Source organism: Mycteria americana, chromosome 2 (genome assembly GCF_035582795.1).
Source record: "Mycteria americana isolate JAX WOST 10 ecotype Jacksonville Zoo and Gardens chromosome 2, USCA_MyAme_1.0, whole genome shotgun sequence".
NCBI lineage: Eukaryota > Metazoa > Chordata > Aves > Ciconiiformes > Ciconiidae > Mycteria > Mycteria americana.
In genome coordinates, this window is record NC_134366.1 from 95,469,596 (window position 1) to 95,489,843 (window position 20,248).

The 20,248-nt window shown below is 35.7% G+C and overlaps 1 protein-coding gene across 4 annotated transcripts in view; it reads right to left on the bottom strand.

Moving 5' to 3' along the window:
- The window catches only part of MARCHF6 (membrane associated ring-CH-type finger 6), a 54,564-nt gene that overhangs the window by 23,682 nt on the left and 10,634 nt on the right, over nt 1–20,248 (bottom strand). For all 4 annotated transcript variants that reach the window (XM_075494046.1, XM_075494043.1, XM_075494042.1 and 1 more), the window contains exons 4-11: nt 15,922–16,065; nt 11,652–11,724; nt 9,434–9,602; nt 7,777–7,969; nt 7,413–7,474; nt 5,361–5,393; nt 3,649–3,700; nt 160–218 (exon numbers count right to left, since the gene is read on the bottom strand). In XM_075494046.1, the coding sequence (XP_075350161.1) occupies nt 160–218; nt 3,649–3,700; nt 5,361–5,393; nt 7,413–7,474; nt 7,777–7,969; nt 9,434–9,602; nt 11,652–11,724; nt 15,922–16,065 (785 nt within the window). The remainder of the gene's footprint in view (nt 1–159; nt 219–3,648; nt 3,701–5,360; nt 5,394–7,412; nt 7,475–7,776; nt 7,970–9,433; nt 9,603–11,651; nt 11,725–15,921; nt 16,066–20,248) is intronic.

A 20,248-nucleotide genomic window follows, 5' to 3' on the forward strand; every position in this document is an offset into this window, starting at 1 on the left:
TTTCATCATAGATTAAAAAAGGTTTGAGGAGAAAAAAAATGAGACACGCTCCAGGTTCCTTTTGCAATCACAAATAAAAGTGGAAGGATGCTACAAAAATATTGTTATTAAATAAACAGTGGCAGTTTCTTAATTTTGAAATTATAAAACAGTACTTACATACTCCTCAAAGCCCAGGCCAACAATGGAGAAGTGACCAATGTGATACGGACAAAATGCTGCATAATATAAGCAGAAAGAAGGGGAAAAAAAAAAGACCATGAAAACTGCTAAATGGAGCCTTATTTGCAGGATATGTATTGTAACATCGTAATTATTCGACTTCTCATCAATTTTGTGAAAACAACTAAAAATTTACTTTCTGTACAAATATTTGCAAGTATTCTATTTCTGTAATTTTACAAACACTGAAAATCAGATCAGAATTCACACTGAAAGACTACAAACAATATAAAACTACACAGAATAAGAGGACAGTCTTTTCCTTCTTAGTTCATCTTGCTGTGTGTAAATTAATTCAATTTCTCAGTCTTACATACTAGGGTGGTATTGGTCTCACAGACTGCTGTAGGAACCTGTTCTATATATTCACTCTTTCCCAAGCACTTAAGTAGCCATTTTACATCTTGGTCAGATGGGACTTGCTTTAGCAAGGTTTTGGTTTTAGTGCTTTAATTCTTCAGAATACTGTGAAAAATGCAAGCCCTGCAGCAATTTGCAAAGGGAAGAGAAGATGAGGGAGAGAAAGACAATGCTCCAGTGAAGGGATGAGGAGCAACTGAGAAGTCTTTTACTTTGAATTAATGTACTAAGAACTGCCATCATTCCTGAGAACTCACTCTTGCCAATTCTGAGGTCTCAGGGGGAATGAATTAAAAAACACAGCACTTTCTCCATTTTTGGACACCTGTGTATTTGCAACAGGATCAAACAGCTGTTTTAGCTCACTCCGTGGTCTTCTAAGCAAGCTACAAAGGACTACAGAATTCAACATCACTTTCCTACAGGTGTAGAGGGGGTCAAGAGGAAGTAAAGGGGCTGCAGTAACTGCAAGCTTTTATTTTCACCTATATTACCTTCACTATATCATGATAATCCACTCTGGAGACTACTGTAGACTAAACATACCCTCAAATGAAAAGTCTGATGATTTTCCATCTCCTCCTCATTTCCATATAACCAATATGTAAAAAAAAACTGGGAACAGATTTAGCAGGACTTGTATTACCCTAATCAATGATCAGAAAGTTTTAATTTATGTCCCTTTTGGAGAAATCAGCAGTTACTGGGAATAGCAAAAAAGATAAAGGGACAACTTGAGCTCTTCTTCCCCAGTAAGAACAAGAGAAAGAAAAGTGAAAGGGGGGGGGGGGGGGGGGGGAGGAATCACACTCAACTCCTATAGACATCAGATCAGACTCATGACTTAAAAGTCGTATCTTTTTGACAGTGTTTTATGAGATTATAGTGCACAGTGTATAATGTTTTTTAAATAACTTTCCTTAAAAGAGAATTACTAATAGATCCCTTTTTATTAAAAGCATGAAGGAGTACAAACTCCTCTGCGAGTACTAAAATGAGCTATAGAAAATATGAATTAAGTTGAACTTAATTAACATGTCCAAGAGAACATCATAGGAGAATTTCTGGACCAGTCATTAAGGTTCCAAATGCCTTCCTTCTGTTTTATCTTCCAGAAAGTACCTCCTGTGACATTTGAACTCACCAGGACTGTAATAACGAGTAACTAGAGATTTGGCAGTTGTAAATTAGGCACTATTACTTAGTGGGATAGATACTAAAAATAGGCTTGAGAGGCACAAATTAAATTCCAACATCTGCTCGCTTGCTTGGGAAAGTCATTCCCCTTCTCTTCTCTACTTGTCAGTTTCCCACTTGCTAAAGCACACTTAGAGGTACTGAAAACACACTTATATGACAACCTTATTAATTATTCTTATTATTCACTTATTGCATTTAAATCAAGGATTTAGAAATTTCATAGTTATTATCTACTTATTAAAAAAGCCTACATTTTACAGCACCTAAAGAACCTAATTAACTTCTGATAACTACAGATTAAAATAGACTAATTATCAGAAAGAAATAATTCAAGTATTTTCCAACTCTTAAGAGAACAGTTATAGTTTTTTGTGAATTAATTATACATGACAATTCTTTTTATTTTCTTTTGATCTACTGATTTGTTTCAGTAACTAGATGCTCAAATCACTGGTTCAGTATTCTGAGCTTTACTTTGCCAGCAAAAATTTCTTATCTACAGTATGACTTCAGTTTTTAAAGCTCAAACTCTTCTGCCAAGAAAGACCACTCAAAAAAAACCTGAAACAACATAACCAATCCCTTTCTAAACTGCTAATTCAGAGCAAGTGAAATTTTGTGTCCAGTGTCTCTTCAAGCGTATAAAATGCTCTATCTTGTCACTAAAATGCTGCTGCTTCTGCACAGTTGTGTCAAATTAACAACACTAACGAGCTCGAGCATGATAATCCAAAAGCTGTTAGCAGTGAAACAGGCAAAATTGAAGCACAGGGAAGAGCTGTTATTCTTCCATGTCATTCAACAGGTGTAAGGTACCAAAAAAAAAAAAAAGTAAGAATCTGAGTCACTGTCTAATACCTCTCAGGAGGGTCTTAAAAAAAAAAAAAAATTCTAAATTTGTTACCCTCCTTTCTGCAGTAAAGCCAGAGTGGAAATGCAAATTTACCCTACATATTTTAAGCTGTAAATATAAAATAGGAATTCCAGAAGCTCTCAAGGGGGAGCTTACTGCTATTTACAATAAGGCAGGAATTTTACCCATTTCTTTTAGGGTTCAAATGACTGAGAAATCTACACCTACAGTTTGGGGATTTTTTTATTATTATTATGTATTTTTTTAAGCTGTGACAAGTTTATGTCCAAGATATTTTCCTAGCACTAACTATACATGGAATCAGAGCACAGAAATATTCCTATCTTGTACTAGAAATAGAAAGAGTCTTGCAAACATTTAAGATTGCAGTTCAGCTTCCGCATCTACAGGAAGGAGAAAGGAAAATAAAGTAAAATACACTACTTATTAGAATTTACTATTTTCTAAAATTTAAGTCAGTCTAAGTTGTATGAACTAAGGCAAGTTCTTCCATAGTAATTTTGGACACAAAAGTATATTTGGCAACTCTGCACAGTCAGCTACATTCTTGCATGGCCCCCTCCCTCCTAATTTTGAGCTCCAAAAATGGATTCTTGATGGAAAAAGTGATTTAACTGTATCTAGCAAAAACTGTAAGGAGAAAAAAAAATATCATAGCCATTCCTAGAAGTACTGCATTTGCTCATAAATTAAATTCCAGGAGGTTCCTCCTTTAATTTAACAGTATTCCAAACAAATATTATTTTCTGTGCTTCGGTTGACATCATTAAGCTTTTAGTAGATTTCCTATTTTAAACCTATTCACTTAAAGGAATTAAAATGACAAAACCAGAAGCAAAAAAGATTTATTATTCATATTCCCAGCTTTGTTTGTGGTTCCATTTTTAGACGTCACAACTTCACTTACTCTGAGAGAACAGCCTTAAAATTAACCTGCATTATCACTTCACAAAGAAGGATCTTTTTAAAACCTAAGAGCAAATGATACTTACCAAACACAAGTATGAACAATGTATTTAAAGATACCACCCAAAAGACATGTTCCTGTGAGGAGTATAGGGGAAGAAGGGAGGAAGACGACAAGGAAACAGTCATTTAAATTAGTGACTTTACTTTTGTATCTAAACTTCTTATTTCAACTGCCTATTATTACTACAACTTGCATATCTCATGTTAGAGCCAAGAAATTTGCTCTAACACAAAGACCAAAACATGCAGGACAGATTATGAAAGCATCTGTTTACATTCATGGACATTTACCTAGATAAGAGCACTTGTATTTGCTTTAACACTCTTATTTTGTAAAAATAAGCTTTTATTTTAAAATCAATAAATAGTTCCACCCTTAAAAAACAACTACATGAAATGTATGTGGATATTTGTTTTATAAATGAGAAAATTTTCATCTGAACTTTTAACAATTAGACTTTGTCACAAGAAACTCGTTAACAAAATTGACAGCTCTCAATCTAGAAATGACCGCACGTCTCTATTTTTTAATATTACTTTTAGCTAAGATGTGAACTCAGCCATGAATACACTGGAATTTTAATTCTTTTGATATTACTGTTTAAGATCAATCACTAATGACATAAGCTACCTTATTTTAAATGAGACATTACATTAAAATATGCGACATTTTATTTCAGACATGAGACATTTATCCACTACAGTATCTAATAAACACATTTGTATTTAAGAATTATATTTCTTTCACACATTAAATAAAGTAAAATTTATACTGCTGGAAGAGAGCACAGATCTTTTTTCCCTTTAAAATATATATGACTTCTCTTTTTAAAAATAAGTGATCTGGCAGATGATACCCATCAATGTAGCTGTGATGGGTTAAAGTTTTGCTACCACTGACTCTTTGCACTCTCTCTCCCCTGACCCTGAAGTCAGAGCTAGACATCTCCAACAGTCAGGTAGGATGGGCAGCAGAGAGAGGGCTTTGTTATAGTTTACTTGAAGATATGCAATATATATGTAAGAGTTTGTCAGGGAGATGATCAACACCGGTTCACCCACAGACAAGTGTTAAAAAGCCAATGGCCTTTTTAGGAGTGCTTTGCTAAATTATTGTAATCAAAGATTTTTGGAACCAATTTAAAAGATATATGCTCCACAAGACAGACTTGACTATTGTGAAGATTTTAAAAAATGATTTGATACTGATATCAATTAAAATAATATTCAAAAGGGGAAAAATTCTAGGGAGGAACAAAAAACCACCCAAATAAAGTCAAGAAACATAACTGAAGATCTTAAATTTTAAAATCTAGTCTACACTGAAAATTCACTAGTGGTGTTCTGGTCATGTTAGGGCAAATCAGAGAAATCTGAATGAGGATGCTATTTTAATCACAACAAAGAGCAAAACTTAAGGCTAGAACAGATATGTATTTTCAATGTATACTTTTTCAAAGGGTCTAATTTTTATTTTCAGTGGAATACGTGATCCAAAGTTACCTACGTCTTTTATGAAATTCCACTTTTATGCCACACACACACACACCCCCCCCACTCTGTGAAACTCCTAAAAAAGACAGTTTGCTTGACCATGACATCATACGAAAGTCTCTTTAAAGAATATATCATATGAAAATAGGGACTTCAAATAGCATGATGTAATTTTAAAAAATATAGTTTACTTTAAAAAAAGCCTTCTGCAGAAATTCTTGAAATGCAGGATTTCACTTACTAAAAAAACCAGAGATCCATCAAGTCCAAGCATCTGTGAAGATAAGAAAGTTAATTTTATTTATTAATCAGAAAAACTAAGCAACACACATCTAAAATAAGCCTCATAGAAGCCTCTTTCACACCAACTTTTAATGTCCAATATGGTCAAAAGCCTTTTTTATTGCTCAACCAACAGAACCTGGATATAAATTCTTAAAGATAGAAACTAAGTTTGCGTTCAACACAGTAAACTCAGTTGATCAAAGGCAGTGATATACACGTGGAATATCTTAATACACATACTTATATATGGCAAACCAAACATATAATCAATTATATGTTATTTCTCTCCAAGGCTTTGAAGACTCTGACAAAGATTTTGTATTTACAAAAGTTTTAGTGATTGAACTGTTATTTAGAAACATGTTTAAACAACTCAATATTAAAATACAAGAGCAATATTTTTTTTGCTTCCTAATTGCAAAGTATCAATTTGTGTTGCACTGAGAAAAGTCAGAGGTTAATATTTTACCTTCAATGTATAAAAGCAACTAGTAACAGGATAACGTTGCTACACTGTATGTTATTAAGTTTAGAACAGAACTGGTTTACAGCTAGGGAAGACAGGAAACAAGTCTTCCATCACTCTGCACAGCTGTTACGGGAAGCATTCACAGAACAGCCAAAAATAGAGCATCTATTAAAAAACCCCAAAACCTCTCCTTTCCCCCCACTTCAAGGATTTCTTACGATTTCAATCCAGACACTCCTACTCCACGATTACTGCTGTAAAGTACCAGGTTCAAGGCTATTTTGTACCAAAATTTTGCACTAAGTTCCAAGATGTTAGAGTTGCACATATTTTACAAAGTAAACCAAGATGCAAATTTTTTTGAAAATTCAGAAAGCTTGCATGCTACTTTCACAAGATGAAATAGCAGAAAAGCCTACCCCACTTTTGATACTAAATGCCAACTGGATGTCTATAGCCTATGCCAGCACATAAGATTGGAAATGGTTATGAGAATTTGCTGAAACTGACTTCTATATTCATGGAGAGCCATAAAAATATATTCAATTAGGAGTACATCAACATTTCCCAGCACATAAATTGGGTTCAGAAATATAACACTTTAGTCTTGAGATACACAGTAGAATGGTTCAGAAACCTGAATGTATGTATGCCCTTTTTCACTAAATACCTTTCAAAACAAACTAAGAAGTTTTCACTAGATACAAACCAAAGATCAAAACCTGTCCCTCGTGATGAAAACTGTATTTCTACTACACTGCAATCAAGGCAACAACTATATCACAGCCTAGGAATACAGTGACCAGCTTTCTAACTGTCTGCCACAGGCACTAGTGACGCTGGTAAATCACATGAAGCTGCTGTATCTACCTTCAGGTAGATTTTGCTGCATGTGGTGAGCTTTCAACTCATATGTTGGCTACTTCTGAACCAGCTACAAAAAAACTAGTTCTTGAGTGTCTACACTACTCTATGATTACAGTGTACATGGATCTCACGCTCTCTTTATGGAATTTGTGATCCATAAACAAATCAGAAGCAATGTTACATTAAAATGCTCCATCATTTTTTAAGAAATACATTTGTCTTTTGCAAATATGTAAATAAATTAGCCAAAATGTCCAGTTCTCTCTTTTCTTTAGTTTAATGCCTTCATGAATACAAAAATTAAGCATTAAACTATATATAATGCAACACCTATGTGCTCCTAATCTGGCCTAGCATCCTCAATGCAAGCTGCAATTAATTTCTAAACCTGACAAAGTTGAAGACTTCAGAAAAGTCTGGGCTAGAACATGTTTTAAGCTGCTACTATATTTCAAATCAAAGAAATGCCTTTTTGATAGTTAGCAAGTAGCATAATAACATTTGGGTTTTAATACAATGACTTTTTTAGGTCACTAAAGCCTCTTACTGATCGTTTTCATACTAAACAATGGTATCCAAATCTATCCCAAATGGATTTTAACACAGCAATACTACAAATTATTTCATGTATGAGTATGAATTATTCAATTCAAGAAAATGATTCTTACTCACTCGCTCCCAAGTAAGCTCTTCTGCTGCTCGATCCCATTCCAAAGCATTCCAGTTCATGTCATCTGAGGAGACAATGGCCATTTTTACAGCTGTTAGACTCACCCAAAACAAGATGTAACCACTCATACTATGTTTTAAATGAAAAAAAACTTAAGTGCATAACATTCAATTCGTAACTGCTGATAGCTTTTCAGCAAGCAAATGCTTCAGCACTCAAAAGAAACGTATGAAATTTGCAAAAACAAGATAAATAAGCTGAAGTGGGAATTTACACAGCTTCCTTGAATTATGACAGTTCTATTTTCAATGGTTTCATTTATATTTAAAAAGAACTAGAACATTACTGTTTTGAGTCACCTGTTACCTTGTGCTCCATTGTTTGCATCTGCTGCATCTTCTACGACAGCATCTTCTTCATCTTCATTATCCTCCTCCTCTTCATCTACTTGTTCTTCTTGAATTTCAGGGTTCTCACCTACAACTACATTCTCAGCAGCCGGGTTAGCAGGTTGATCGAGCACAGCGTTTTCAACACCTCCATTTACAACAGCCTGAGCCTGCAGAAACAGGATTTAGTATTCAGTTAAATTGATCAACCTCTCTCTGTACTTTTATCCCGTATATAGAAAAAAAGAATAGTATTAAAAAATGTTAATAATGTATTTCTTAGATAAGCATTACATTTGGGACCACTAAACCTTTTAAAAGAGGAAGAGAAACATTCAGACTTCTTCACAGAGTAGCTGAGGTTGGAAAGGGCCTCTAGAGATCGTCTAGTCAACCCACCTACTCAAAGCAGGGTCAGCTACAGCAGGTTGCTCAGTGCTGTTTCCAGTTGGCTTTTGAGTAACTCCAGACACTGAGACTTCACAGCCTCTCTGAGCAACCTGTTCTAGTAGTTGATCACACTTACAGTTAAAAAAAAAAAAAAAAAAAAAGAGAGACACATCTGGTTTTTGTGGGTTTTTTTTTTGTTTTTTTTTTCCCCCTGTTTAAATGGAATTTCCTGTATTTTAATTTGAGCCTACTGCCTGTTGTCCTGTCACTCAATACTACCAAGATGACTCTGGCTCTATCGTCTTTACATCCTCCCCTCAGGCATTTACACACACTGATAAGGTCACCCTGAGCCTTCTCATCTCCAGGCTGAACAGTTCCAGCTCTCTCAGCCTCTCATCGTATGTCAGACACTCCAGTCCTTTAATCATTTTTGTTGGCTCTTCACTGCACTCACTCCAGTATGTCCATGTCTCCTTTGTACTGGGGGAGCCTAGAGCTAGATACAGCACTCCAGATGTGGTCTCACCAGTGCTCAATAGAGGGGAACTCTTTTGATCTTATGAAAACTATCATTATATTAGAAAGAGGCTAATTCAAGGACAAGGCAAGTCAGTCATCTGAGGATCTCTATCTCTGTCTTTAAAAAAATTTAGATTTATTACAAAAAGAAAACAAAATTTTCATTATTGCCCCCCCATCCATGTATTGCTTATATCATCTCTTCTCCTGCCCAAGAGGCTCCTATAAGCACTAAAAGGGTGCATGTGTGTGTTGGGGGGTGGAGAGAGGGCAGAGAAGCTCCTACTTCAGAGGTTTCAACAAAACCTCCAACTGCTTTGAGACCAGTGAATTGTTACCTCATGAACTACTGAAATACTTACAAAAAAAGACAAAATAAAAGCAAGCTGCATCTTCACTGACTATGGCTGACAATTCAGCTTTATATGCACACAATTATCTTTAAAATGTGTAAAGATACAGACATAAGAATCTAAACAATGTTAAAGTTACTTTACAAAAATTATGCTAGAACAAATCCATCAACATTCCATTTTACAGAACTTCACAACGCAACAGTGGTGTCACTGAGTTTACGCAGGAACACATGTTCAACTTCTGCTAACATACAAATAAAGATACCCTGCAGTAAAACAACATTACTGTTGGGTTCTGATAATGTATTTATTCACAAAAACACATTTTCTAAATTTATCATGAACTAGTGAGCAGTTAAGTTTTACCTCATTTTGTTGACCAACACCATTGAGTGGCTGTTGCTGATTTTGTTCCAGCCACTGTGGTGCTCCTCCATGGACAATCTGTTCACGTAACCAAACAAGGCTGATAAATGCACACAGAGTGCATGTTACCACAAAACAGCCCTGCAAACAGTCAGCCAGTAAGTTCTCCCTGTTAAAGAAAGAAAAAAACACCATTATTGACAAATATATTTTGCTAATAAGACTAAACAGTCATAGTTAACTACCACAAACAGATCCTCCTAGTCCAAGTCAACAAATAAACTAGTATTTGTGCAAAAAGCTGTATTTATTTATGTGTCTAGGTGAAGACAGTATCTAGATGTGATTTTTATTTAATTTAAAAAAAAAAAAACAACCTGTTCAAAGAAGGTTTCTTTTAGGAAGGCTGTATGTACCTGTGTACAAATGGTTTTAAGCGCCAAGATAAACACTGATTTGGAAAAGGTTTTATTTCCCTCTGGTTTGGTTTGTGAAATTACTACTGTTTAAACATAAACATTCCTGCAAAACAGGATCTGACTCAGTATGAAGAAAAGCTTCAAGAGTAGTTCAGGAAAAACAATCTTCAAGAACAGCAAAGGAAACACAACAGTTGCTAAGTAAATGATTTGGTAGAGTTAAAGGTCTGTTTAAATGGCTAGATGCATAATATACAGTCCACTGAAACATTTTATCTGCCGAGCTACCCTAACCAAAAGAATGGAACCGCAGGGTTTGCCTCCGACTGTTCTATATTTCAAGTAGTCTTTTACCGCAGGTATTTTATATAAACTACCCAGTAGTTTATATCCCAGTATACCTCTGTAGTTTAAAATCCTAATCTATCAAGTCATACAAAACTGTAAAGCAGCAGCAAAACAAAGTTCAGTTAGCCAACTGAAACTAGGGTGTCATGCAATGCAAGAGGTACTTAAATTGGCTTAAAGCAACCCTCATCCCTAATTCGAGGTACCCCCTCCCACTTGTTTCCACCCTTGCACTACTCCTTGACCACAGTGAATTTGCTCAGGAACTAACCAACTACAATACGTTCTTTAAAATAAGTATGAAATATGCTACCACAGTACTCTGCCACCCCCAAAGAAGTATCAGTCTGGCTCTCCATGCAGCCACACAAACACTTGTGCCTGCACAGCACAGTGAATACCATGGGGACAAGAAGTCCAAAATGAAAAGATGACACAAGATGCCATTGAAATTGACTCTGCCAAAGAAATACATGTCAAAGCACAGCTTCACATGCCATTAAAATCTGACACATACTTGAGTCCTTCATTTTCTCCCTAGACTGTAAAAGACACGAGAAGAGGTGCTCTAGGTTCAGTTGTTTCAGATTCTTCTCAAAAAAAAAAAAAAAAATCTACACTTACTGGGAGATAACAGGAAAAATACTGTTACTAATCTCAAGCAAGCATCTCCCTCCACTAATAAAAATTAGTTAAATGTAGAATGACCTGATGTCTCAAATCAAATAGCCCAACTGTGCTGAACCACACAGGACATTCATTCAAAATTTGCTTGACTTGCAACTGATTCTACTCAAACTGAGCTTCAGTTCCTCAGGTTCAAGATAATGAAAAAAGTAAGAACCAGCCTGAAACTCTGTTGTGTTGGTATTTACTGATTCTTTAAGTAATACTGATTTAAAAAAGATGAAGACAGACAATATTCAATAGCACATAGCGACTGAAGCATTAAAATCTAAGTGACAACTAGAAGGCAATCTGATAAAAAAAATTCCCTATCACATAAGAGACTCAGAATGGAAAAAAATGGAAATTCAAAATATAAAAATGTAACAAAGCAAGAAGAATGTGACATTAATATTATTAGCAATATGTATTAATACTCTACTATGCAGCATCCAATTTAAATTGTAGGAAATTATCTTTTTAAATTAAGTGTAATTTTGCAGCATAAGTTTTCTTGACATCAAATACAAATCTTCATTAACCAGAGCCCATTTTGTAAAGTCAGTTTTCCATCTCCAAAGGTCCTGAATAACAGAACTTCAAAGTGAAATGATTTCTACTGTAATACTGTTGGCCATACATCTTGTTATGCAAAGGGTAACGGGCAGTTGCTTGCATAAGATGATGGAAGATAACAACCATACCTGGAAGAAAGTTCCAAAGCAACCATTTTCACGGTAATCTGACTAGAAAAGTTATTTGTATCAAACTGTTTAAGTACTTACGTTGACAGAATATCTAATGGCAGTGTCAGTAGTGAGCTCACAGAGCCAGTAAACAAGCACTTGTAGATACGACCTGCATGAAGAAACAGAAGCGTGGTATAAATTTGATTTTGGTTATAGTCTCACTTGGAAGGGACCATAGGTACCCTTTTTTCACCTGGTGTCCTAACTAAATTTATGGCAAGGAAAAAAAAAAATCTCAACTTTCAGTGAACTAACAGAACTCAAGACCATATACAACCACGTGGAACAAAGCTGTATTTATTTTAGCTGAACATTCTTGATAATGTACACATTCAAAGTGTAAGAATTGCCATACTAGGTTAGACCCAAGATTCATCTAGACCTGTCTCCAGCACTGTTCACACCGACAGATACCTAAGGAAGAATATGGAAACAGGTTAAAGATGCTTGCAGCAATACTTCCTCAATACATTCTCACATGCTTCAGACAAAGCAGCTCAGTTCCTGTGCTGTAATATCTCAGTGCTAACTAATCCTGGATGGATTTTTTCCCCCATTAATTTGTTCGATCATATTTTGAACCTGTTATAAACTTTTGGTATTATGATATCTTGTAGCAAGGAGTCTCACCATTTCATACTTGATGCTAGTTAATGTTAGCTTTTTACCATGATTCTTCAGTCACATAATCTTAAAAGTGGGTTTTCAATGTATATATTCTACTTCAGAAAATTAGGTTCAGATCTATAGGAGGATGACACAGATGCTCAGAACAGGATGATGGATGAATTAAGGCACCCATAGCCAGAAATGCATTTCTTAAGTTTCTCATTCCACTCTTTAGGCAGGCATAAATACCCAAGTGTACACTGGCACCCTACGGTTTCTGTGACCTAGAATAAATAGCTCAGTTATTACCTCTTGGTTAAACTTGTTTGGAACTTATAGAAAGTTTATATTTCTACATCGCTCATGAATCAATCCACCAGAAATGCCCAAAGGGTCTACTGTTTATGCTCACCTTTTATATAAGACATAATATAGCACTTGGAGGAAGTTAAAACTTACATCCCCAGTGCAATCCACTCCTCCTGCTGAAGTTCTGACATTGGGCAGAAAATAATACAAAATAGTAATACAAAATTCAAAGGTCTAGAGAAAGTTAGAACACAAAAGAGACCATGGCTGTAGCTGATCTAATGAAAATGTTCAGTCTCACTGTAGTCAGTACTACTCACACATTTTACGTTGAACAGTCACTGAATCAAATTTAGCAAGATGATACTGATCCTCTGCTGCCAGTGAGTTTCAATAGTTTGCCTCTGCCTGCTATCTAGCTACATGGTGGGGGAACTTCAAAGGGTCAAGATACCACTGTGAACTCTGCCAGGCTGAAAAGGTCAAAGAACACAAGCCTTATAACTCCTGGTTACGCTACACTGGTAGGAAACCAGTGTAAGAAAACTCATTCTGAGATTTTATGGAATAGGAAGGGAATTTTATTACACAAAATTGCTAAGCAAACTGATCTCTAAGCAAGCTATTTTTCCTCACGGATTTCACTTACTCAGTCTCATACAAGCACTAAGACATGTATGGCCAAGTGGTCTGCACAGGATCACTTGTGGGCAACACTGAAGACAAATGACACCAGCTAGTAAATCCTCATCATATCTCTTGGATTCTTCTTGATTGGCATTTATGAACTGATTCCAGACTTGCCTTTCATACTCTTCGTGAGTGGATGCCAATTTGGGATCTTTGCCTCATTGTTTTGTTTCATCCCTCTTGAGCCTGAGGCAAAATTCACAGTTCTCCTGTTTTCCTTATCTGTATATCTTATAACTCCTCCAGTCCTGTTCTTCATCTTCTTGACACCTTATCTTTAGTTTGTTTGTTTTCCCTCTTGATTTGAATGAAATCACATATACAGTGCTCTTTGGCAAACAGAAAATACTCCTTTTAGCCCTTCTTCTGCTGTTCTTTTGATGCTCATATACACAATTCCATTCATACTTTACTCATGCCAATTTAAGGAGTTCTATTACACGTCTCTACAATTTTAACCACTACACAGCTACATGAAATGCGTATACAATCATTCTCTTCAGCTATATTGTTTTTTTTTTTTTAAATGGCAACTGAATCACTCCAGAAAAATACAGTCATGTGCCATATCAGTGTGTGAACAGTGATTTCTAAAATTTGAGATAAATGAGGCACTTCAGACAACCCAGCTCACGCTCTAGCATTTCCTACTGCCTTAGTGTACACATTCACTTTACTCAGTGTGTACACCTCTTTCTTACCCCATGTATTGTATAGGTACCTTGGGTATTTCACTCTAGGAACCATGCAGCTAAATACAATTATCACAGAGAATAAAAACACTTGGATTTAAATCAGCCCAATTAATCCTACTTCTCTGAACAGATCATAGCAAATTGTATAACTGGCTTTTTTCATCCACTAATGTAAATATGCTTTGTGCTAACAGAATAGCAACAGCATATCAGAGCCTGCTGGGATTAGGCTGAGGGTATGCACAGAGAGATAAATTCCTTTTACTCAACCATATAAGATGGGTATGCAGTAAAGAAGTGAAATTACCAAAAAATAACATAGAACTCATCCCACAATGGGATAACTGCATGACCAGCATGTTAATCCAGAAGACAGATTTGTTCAACCATACATCTCCTTTGGTATGGTTGACAAATTTTTTAAGCTGCATCTTTTTCTTCCAGACATAAAATAATGAGAAGAATACTTCCTTGTGAAGGCAGCCAGACATAATTATATGAGCCATATGACAGAAACAGGGAAGGCAAAAGATTAAAAAGTATTTAAATATTACAGAAAATTAAAGATTACATTGAAGGCATTTCATGTAAGAAGACAAGACCTCCACAAAATCACATCCACGAGACAGATCCTGACAAATTTCAAAAGTAAATACATTTTTCAAGGTTTGTTAGACTGAATGGCTCTATCATTTTGGCTATCTTCCTGTGCAAATATGTTACGCTTCACAGTACATTAATTTTTAAAGGAATCCATTAAAAGGGGTACACGTGCAATGTTAGGAACAGAAATTAAGACAAAAAAAAGAGTGGTCACTTGTAAATCAAAATCGTAAGTCAGTTATGTTGGCTTAGTAAATGAGTATTAAAAACCAAAAATGACATTTGTAAAAAACCCCCAAAACTATATAACTAAGTTGCAGGTGGTGACTTCTGGTACCATTTTAGTATTACTGAAGAGCCAGCATCAGGTTTTCAGACAGTTATGAACATAACTACTTTAATTAATCTGTTGAATATGATTTTGCTGTCCTTTAGAAGTTTTAGTAAGAAAAGTGTACATTTGCATTTCGAAAAACAATGGTAGAAAACCATGATTCATCTAAAAACCCAAGGAAGAAATTTGAAGTATTTTTTACTTTCAATGTAAATCTTGTTTACTCTATGCCCAGAAAAGCTCTTTTTCTTGCACATGAAGGAAAGGCTGCAGAAACAGGATCACTCTTTCATAGCTGATGCCAGTATCGTGCTATTCTCAAACCAAGCCAGCACCAGCCACAAATAAAAGCATAGAACATACTGACAAAACTACCTAGGGAGATGCATTTACTGGCTCCCTGCTCTTTTCTTCAAGAGATATATTACTGTTTGTAAAGATGCACTTCCAATCATTTCCTTGACTGAACACTATATCCCTTTTGCCTTTTTTCATCTTCTTTATTTTTAGCTTGTTGAAACATCAATAGTTCTCTTTCCATTTGTATTTTAAAAGTAAATTCCAAACTGGATACTATAGTAATTTAAATGTGTGCTTTCTTTTTCTATTAAATTCTTTTACTACTTATAGTAGGGGAGTTTCACTAATCAATTTATGTATGACTATAAAGGAATTTCACTTTTCACACTAAAAAAAAACCCAAACCCTGCACTTTCATTTACAGATGGTTAGAAAAACCAGGACAATTCTCCTAATCTAATATTAGTATACAGTATAAAATAAAAACTTCCATGTAGATTTTAAAGACGGTAATTGAAGAGAGGCATTTTATTGGAATATGAAGTTTAAAAGCCCTTCTATGCATTTCCTCCTATCTCTTAACACCTTCCTGCATTGCACTACTGGCTTAAGAGTCAAATAGCTAGAACTTCTGAGTGAAAATGTATTTGAATTTATGATTTATTTTATTTAAATAAACCAACAATGGTCTCACAAAACTCTGTTGCAGGAAGTGGCATATTTTCCTGCCTATAAGAGTATTACAGTACAAAAAATTAATACTTACATGCAGTAAGAGGTACTACTCCCAACCATGCAAAGGCCACAAGTGTATAATGAAACCAGTATCGTATTGCTGTGCCAATACTCGTAACCAGTCCAGCAAAGATGTCTTGGATAGGAAGCCGTGAAGGCATATCTGGGGAATAAACTGTGTAGAAAAGGCACTTATGAAATAATTCTTCCTTTAAAGAAGCATTTATGTAAAAGTCCTGCCAACTACAAAATGTTTGTATTTGACAAAAGCTTACTAGAAGAATAAGCATATTTTATAGATTCCCAAGAGATAACCCCAAACAAGTAACAAAAAAACCTTCACATCACGTATTTGTTACATTGTGTACTGAATGGAATGGGAAAATTAATAAATTCCATGCCAGTTTTTGAGTTAGAGAAGTTTTCTTAATACCTTTTATCAACTGTAAACTCTGATTATCTCAAAATAAGCTCAAGCCTGCAAGAAAAAGCAGATTCTAAATTCAGTAGCCCTCCCACTCAGCATTACCTCAAAGATATCCCTGTCTGTTACTTATAAACCTAATTCAAGAAAAGAGCACAAGGAACAAGAGTAATTAGCAATTTTGCATACTGTCAATTTGTTTGTGCTAGATAATTTAGATTCCACTTGCTGTCCAACAGCACAAAAAAAAAAAAATCAGGAAAATGAAAGTGCCAACAGACAGGAAAACTGAAGGGAACTAATTAAGTATCTTCAGACATTGGAATTTACACAGAATGACTTTTACTTTCAACAGATATCTATTTCACACCATGCAAGATTTCTTCTAAGGTCACTCCCATTACAGAACACGACGCAAATCTCAGCCTGTATAGACATTTTCACAATAGTAAATTTTCTTGACTTTTTAAATTAAACACCAATATATTACCTAAACCCATCCCTACTCAAAAGCCAAGAAAAACAGTGATAGGGCTTCTTCTTTTGCAAACAATTAGAAAACATCTCTACCAATTTCATTACATTTAGTTAGCTTCTACACAGTTATATGGATGCCAAGAAGTGGTAATGCACAGTATCAGTAACAGATTTGAATACAGAAGACAAACTACAGTTAGGAGTTGCACAAAGACATTGCTGCCTGGATGTTTAACAGTTATGTTGGAAACAGCTAAGCCTGAAGACTTTAACACATTTAATTAATGGACAATTTTTTAAAACATCACATACTTTTAACTACATAAGGGAACTCAATTTTTATAAGGACTACTAGACAAAAGTTTTCCTTCCCTCTCATGGACAATCCTTCGACTTAAAAGTCCAAGAAACACAGCTTCATGCAATCTACCTGCACCCCCCCTTTTCTCTAATGAACATCCCTGCTACTTTTACCTACATTCCTAATCATCCTTTTACTAATCTCGGACAGGAAGCCTCTACAGGAGGAAAAACCTCTTCTCTCCAGGGATATTTCCCTAAGTTTCTGTATTGTACAGAGAACTCCAGAACATAGAAAAGCAGCATCAACATGCAGAAGTAGCTGAAGAATGTAGAGCATTTGGTGCATTTCAACAATATGTGGATTACGTTTGACACAAAGTAACAACACAACAGGAGTCAAAGACAAATTGCAACTGGTTTTAAATTTCAAAGGTTCTTAGTTGTCAGGTAACTAGCAAGGAACTGGAATTTGTAAAAAAAAAAACCCAACAATTTACAATTTTCTTATTACAGAAACAGATGTAGTATACAACTTGTTAGTACCATAGAAAATGCCAGTTGAAGACTTAGTAACCATCCCTCAGCTCACACTGAACAAACATTCTGGAAAATTATCAGAGGAGACAAGCAGACCTTTGTTAAGGGTTCCACAAGAATACCTACTTAGAGTATATATATATATATTTTTTTTTTTTTTTTTTTTTTTTTACACACATTTATGGTATCACTTGGACAAAATTGAACTCGGCAGATACTCTGAGGCTTTTTTTTTCATTTTCAAAAAACGTATTTTGATCAACACTTTGGAACTACAAAAGAGGCTACAAGGAAAACATTAACTATGCATTAAGCATTTATTTGTTAGGGGGAAGTTGGGAGGGTTTAAAGTTCTAAAAAAAAAAAATTACATCTTTCATGGATTATTGAACACTCACACAGGGGATTGTAAAAAAGGATGCCCATCCTAACTCAGTAAAGCTGAAGTGGTTATAAACGTTAGCACCTCTACACCTCATTTTTCTAAAGGCTTTAGGATTACAAGTGAGCATTCAAATAAATGCACAATGTAGCTACTACTCAGAGAAGACAAGCTACATCACCCAAATGTTAACAATTTGGTGATTTTTTTATGATTTCAGGAGCTGGGGGCCTGGGGGTGGAGGGGAAGACTGCTGCTTTTCCTCTGCTTTGCCACACCTCAAAATATGTAAAGCTTCTACCACTAGAAGCTTTATACCATGATGATAAGATAAAGCCCTTCTATGTCCTACAACATTTGGGTAGGTGAAATGCAAGAATTCCTAGCATGACAGGAACCCCTGGTGTGCAAGCACACTGCAGCACTGAAGCTTGCTGCCAGTGATTTTCATAGCTAATCCCCCCACTTGTGTCTGTCATCTACCACTATTTTTCTCTCCACATTCCACCCCCTTTTATTGAGTCCCCACTACCAGTGTGAGGCCTGAGACTTTGACCCCTGCCACCGAGGTATACATCCTCTTCATTCCCTTTCACATGCTTGTCCTCCTCGTCCTTCCTCCATCCCTTAATTCTCATCCCTGTAATATTTCCTAAATCAGTTTGAGAAACCAATTTCCTGCATTATTTACCACAGTTCCTCCAAATAAAAAAATCACTCTACTAACAGCCACTTAGAGCAATAGTTTTTTCTATTACAGCATGAAATTCAAACAGACTTTGGCTTAGCATAAATGAGCTTTCATAGCTTTAGTTCAACTTCTTTGAGCTGTCCAGGCCATGTTTGGCTGGTTGTTTTCTGGGGGTGGGTTTTTGTTCCACATCCCCCCCGTAAGCCTAACTTTTTCAGGAACAGAAATACTAATTTTGCTTCTCCAAAGCAGACAGCTCAGGACAAAAATTTGCTATTACACTGACACAAATAAGGCAGGAAAAACACAAGGCTGTCTTTAGAAATCTTCCTTCTCCTAGAAAAAATAAGGAAGAAAGAAGACAATAATGATTAGTAGTCTTCAGGGAAACAGTTTGTCAATAGATTTCAGCTGACAAAAAAAATCCAGAACAGGAAAGTGGAAAAAAGAAAGCTCCCAATGCTCTAGCTTACCGAAGTGATACCTTTAAGTTTATTACAGGAAGTATTCTCATCATTCCCATTTCCTCAGAGGCTATTTACAACATCACACAACATCACACAACTGTGCTTTGACAAACACAATAGGGACAATGTGCTGAACCTGAATGCTGGAATTCCCACCAAACTTATGAAGAAATAAAACAAACTCACACATTAAATTTAACCTCTCTTTCCCAAGTACCAAAACTTCATCCAAATGAAAACTATACTGCCCACACAATTTCCCTTGCAAGGAGGTAGGAGAGATATTTAGTCATGACATGGGCAGTACAGAAAGGAGCTCTCATCAGAGCAGTATCTGAGCAATAACAGGGGCTTTATGAATACCAGTATGTTCTGTTATGATAATGTAATATGTAATGAAAATTATAAATATTAGCAAACCTGGATAGTTTCAGACTTCACTTTTGTAGCTTGTATTAAAGAAGAAAAAAGAAAAAAAGAAGCAGCAACATCAGGAGCACTGGCACTCTCTGTAGTTATAAATGCCAGCTGCACAACAGAAAGAAAATGACCAATACAGAGAGAACACCAGGCTCTTCCCAACACCCAAATTCTCTTGCTCCTCTTTCTTGTCCCACACCAGCAGTAGAATCCCTGTACAAACTCACCTCCACAACGAATCATCAGCACTGCGTAACTGGTCCCGAAGCAATGGTCCAAGACTATCCCTGTCTCCTAAGGGCTTACTTCCAACGAGTGAGAACAGGTTGTGCAGGTTTAAATATGTTTATCTCCCCCATTTATAGCTAGTTCTGCCACAAGGTAAAAAATGGATGCTTTCTGACGCACGCAAACATTTGCAGAGAAGTCAGATATATAATCATTATGAACTACTATAAAATACAACAGAAAGTTATCCATAGTTTTCGTGCTACTGGCCAGTAGCATTTTGAAAATTCAAATCTTCCCCCAGAAGAAAATAAAGATCCTAAATGTATGTTCCCAGTTTATCTGTAGAGACCTACAGATTTCATGCTTCCACGAGTCCCTTCCCATAGTGCATCATCTTACTTTTCACTGAGGGAAGCAGAGCTGCAG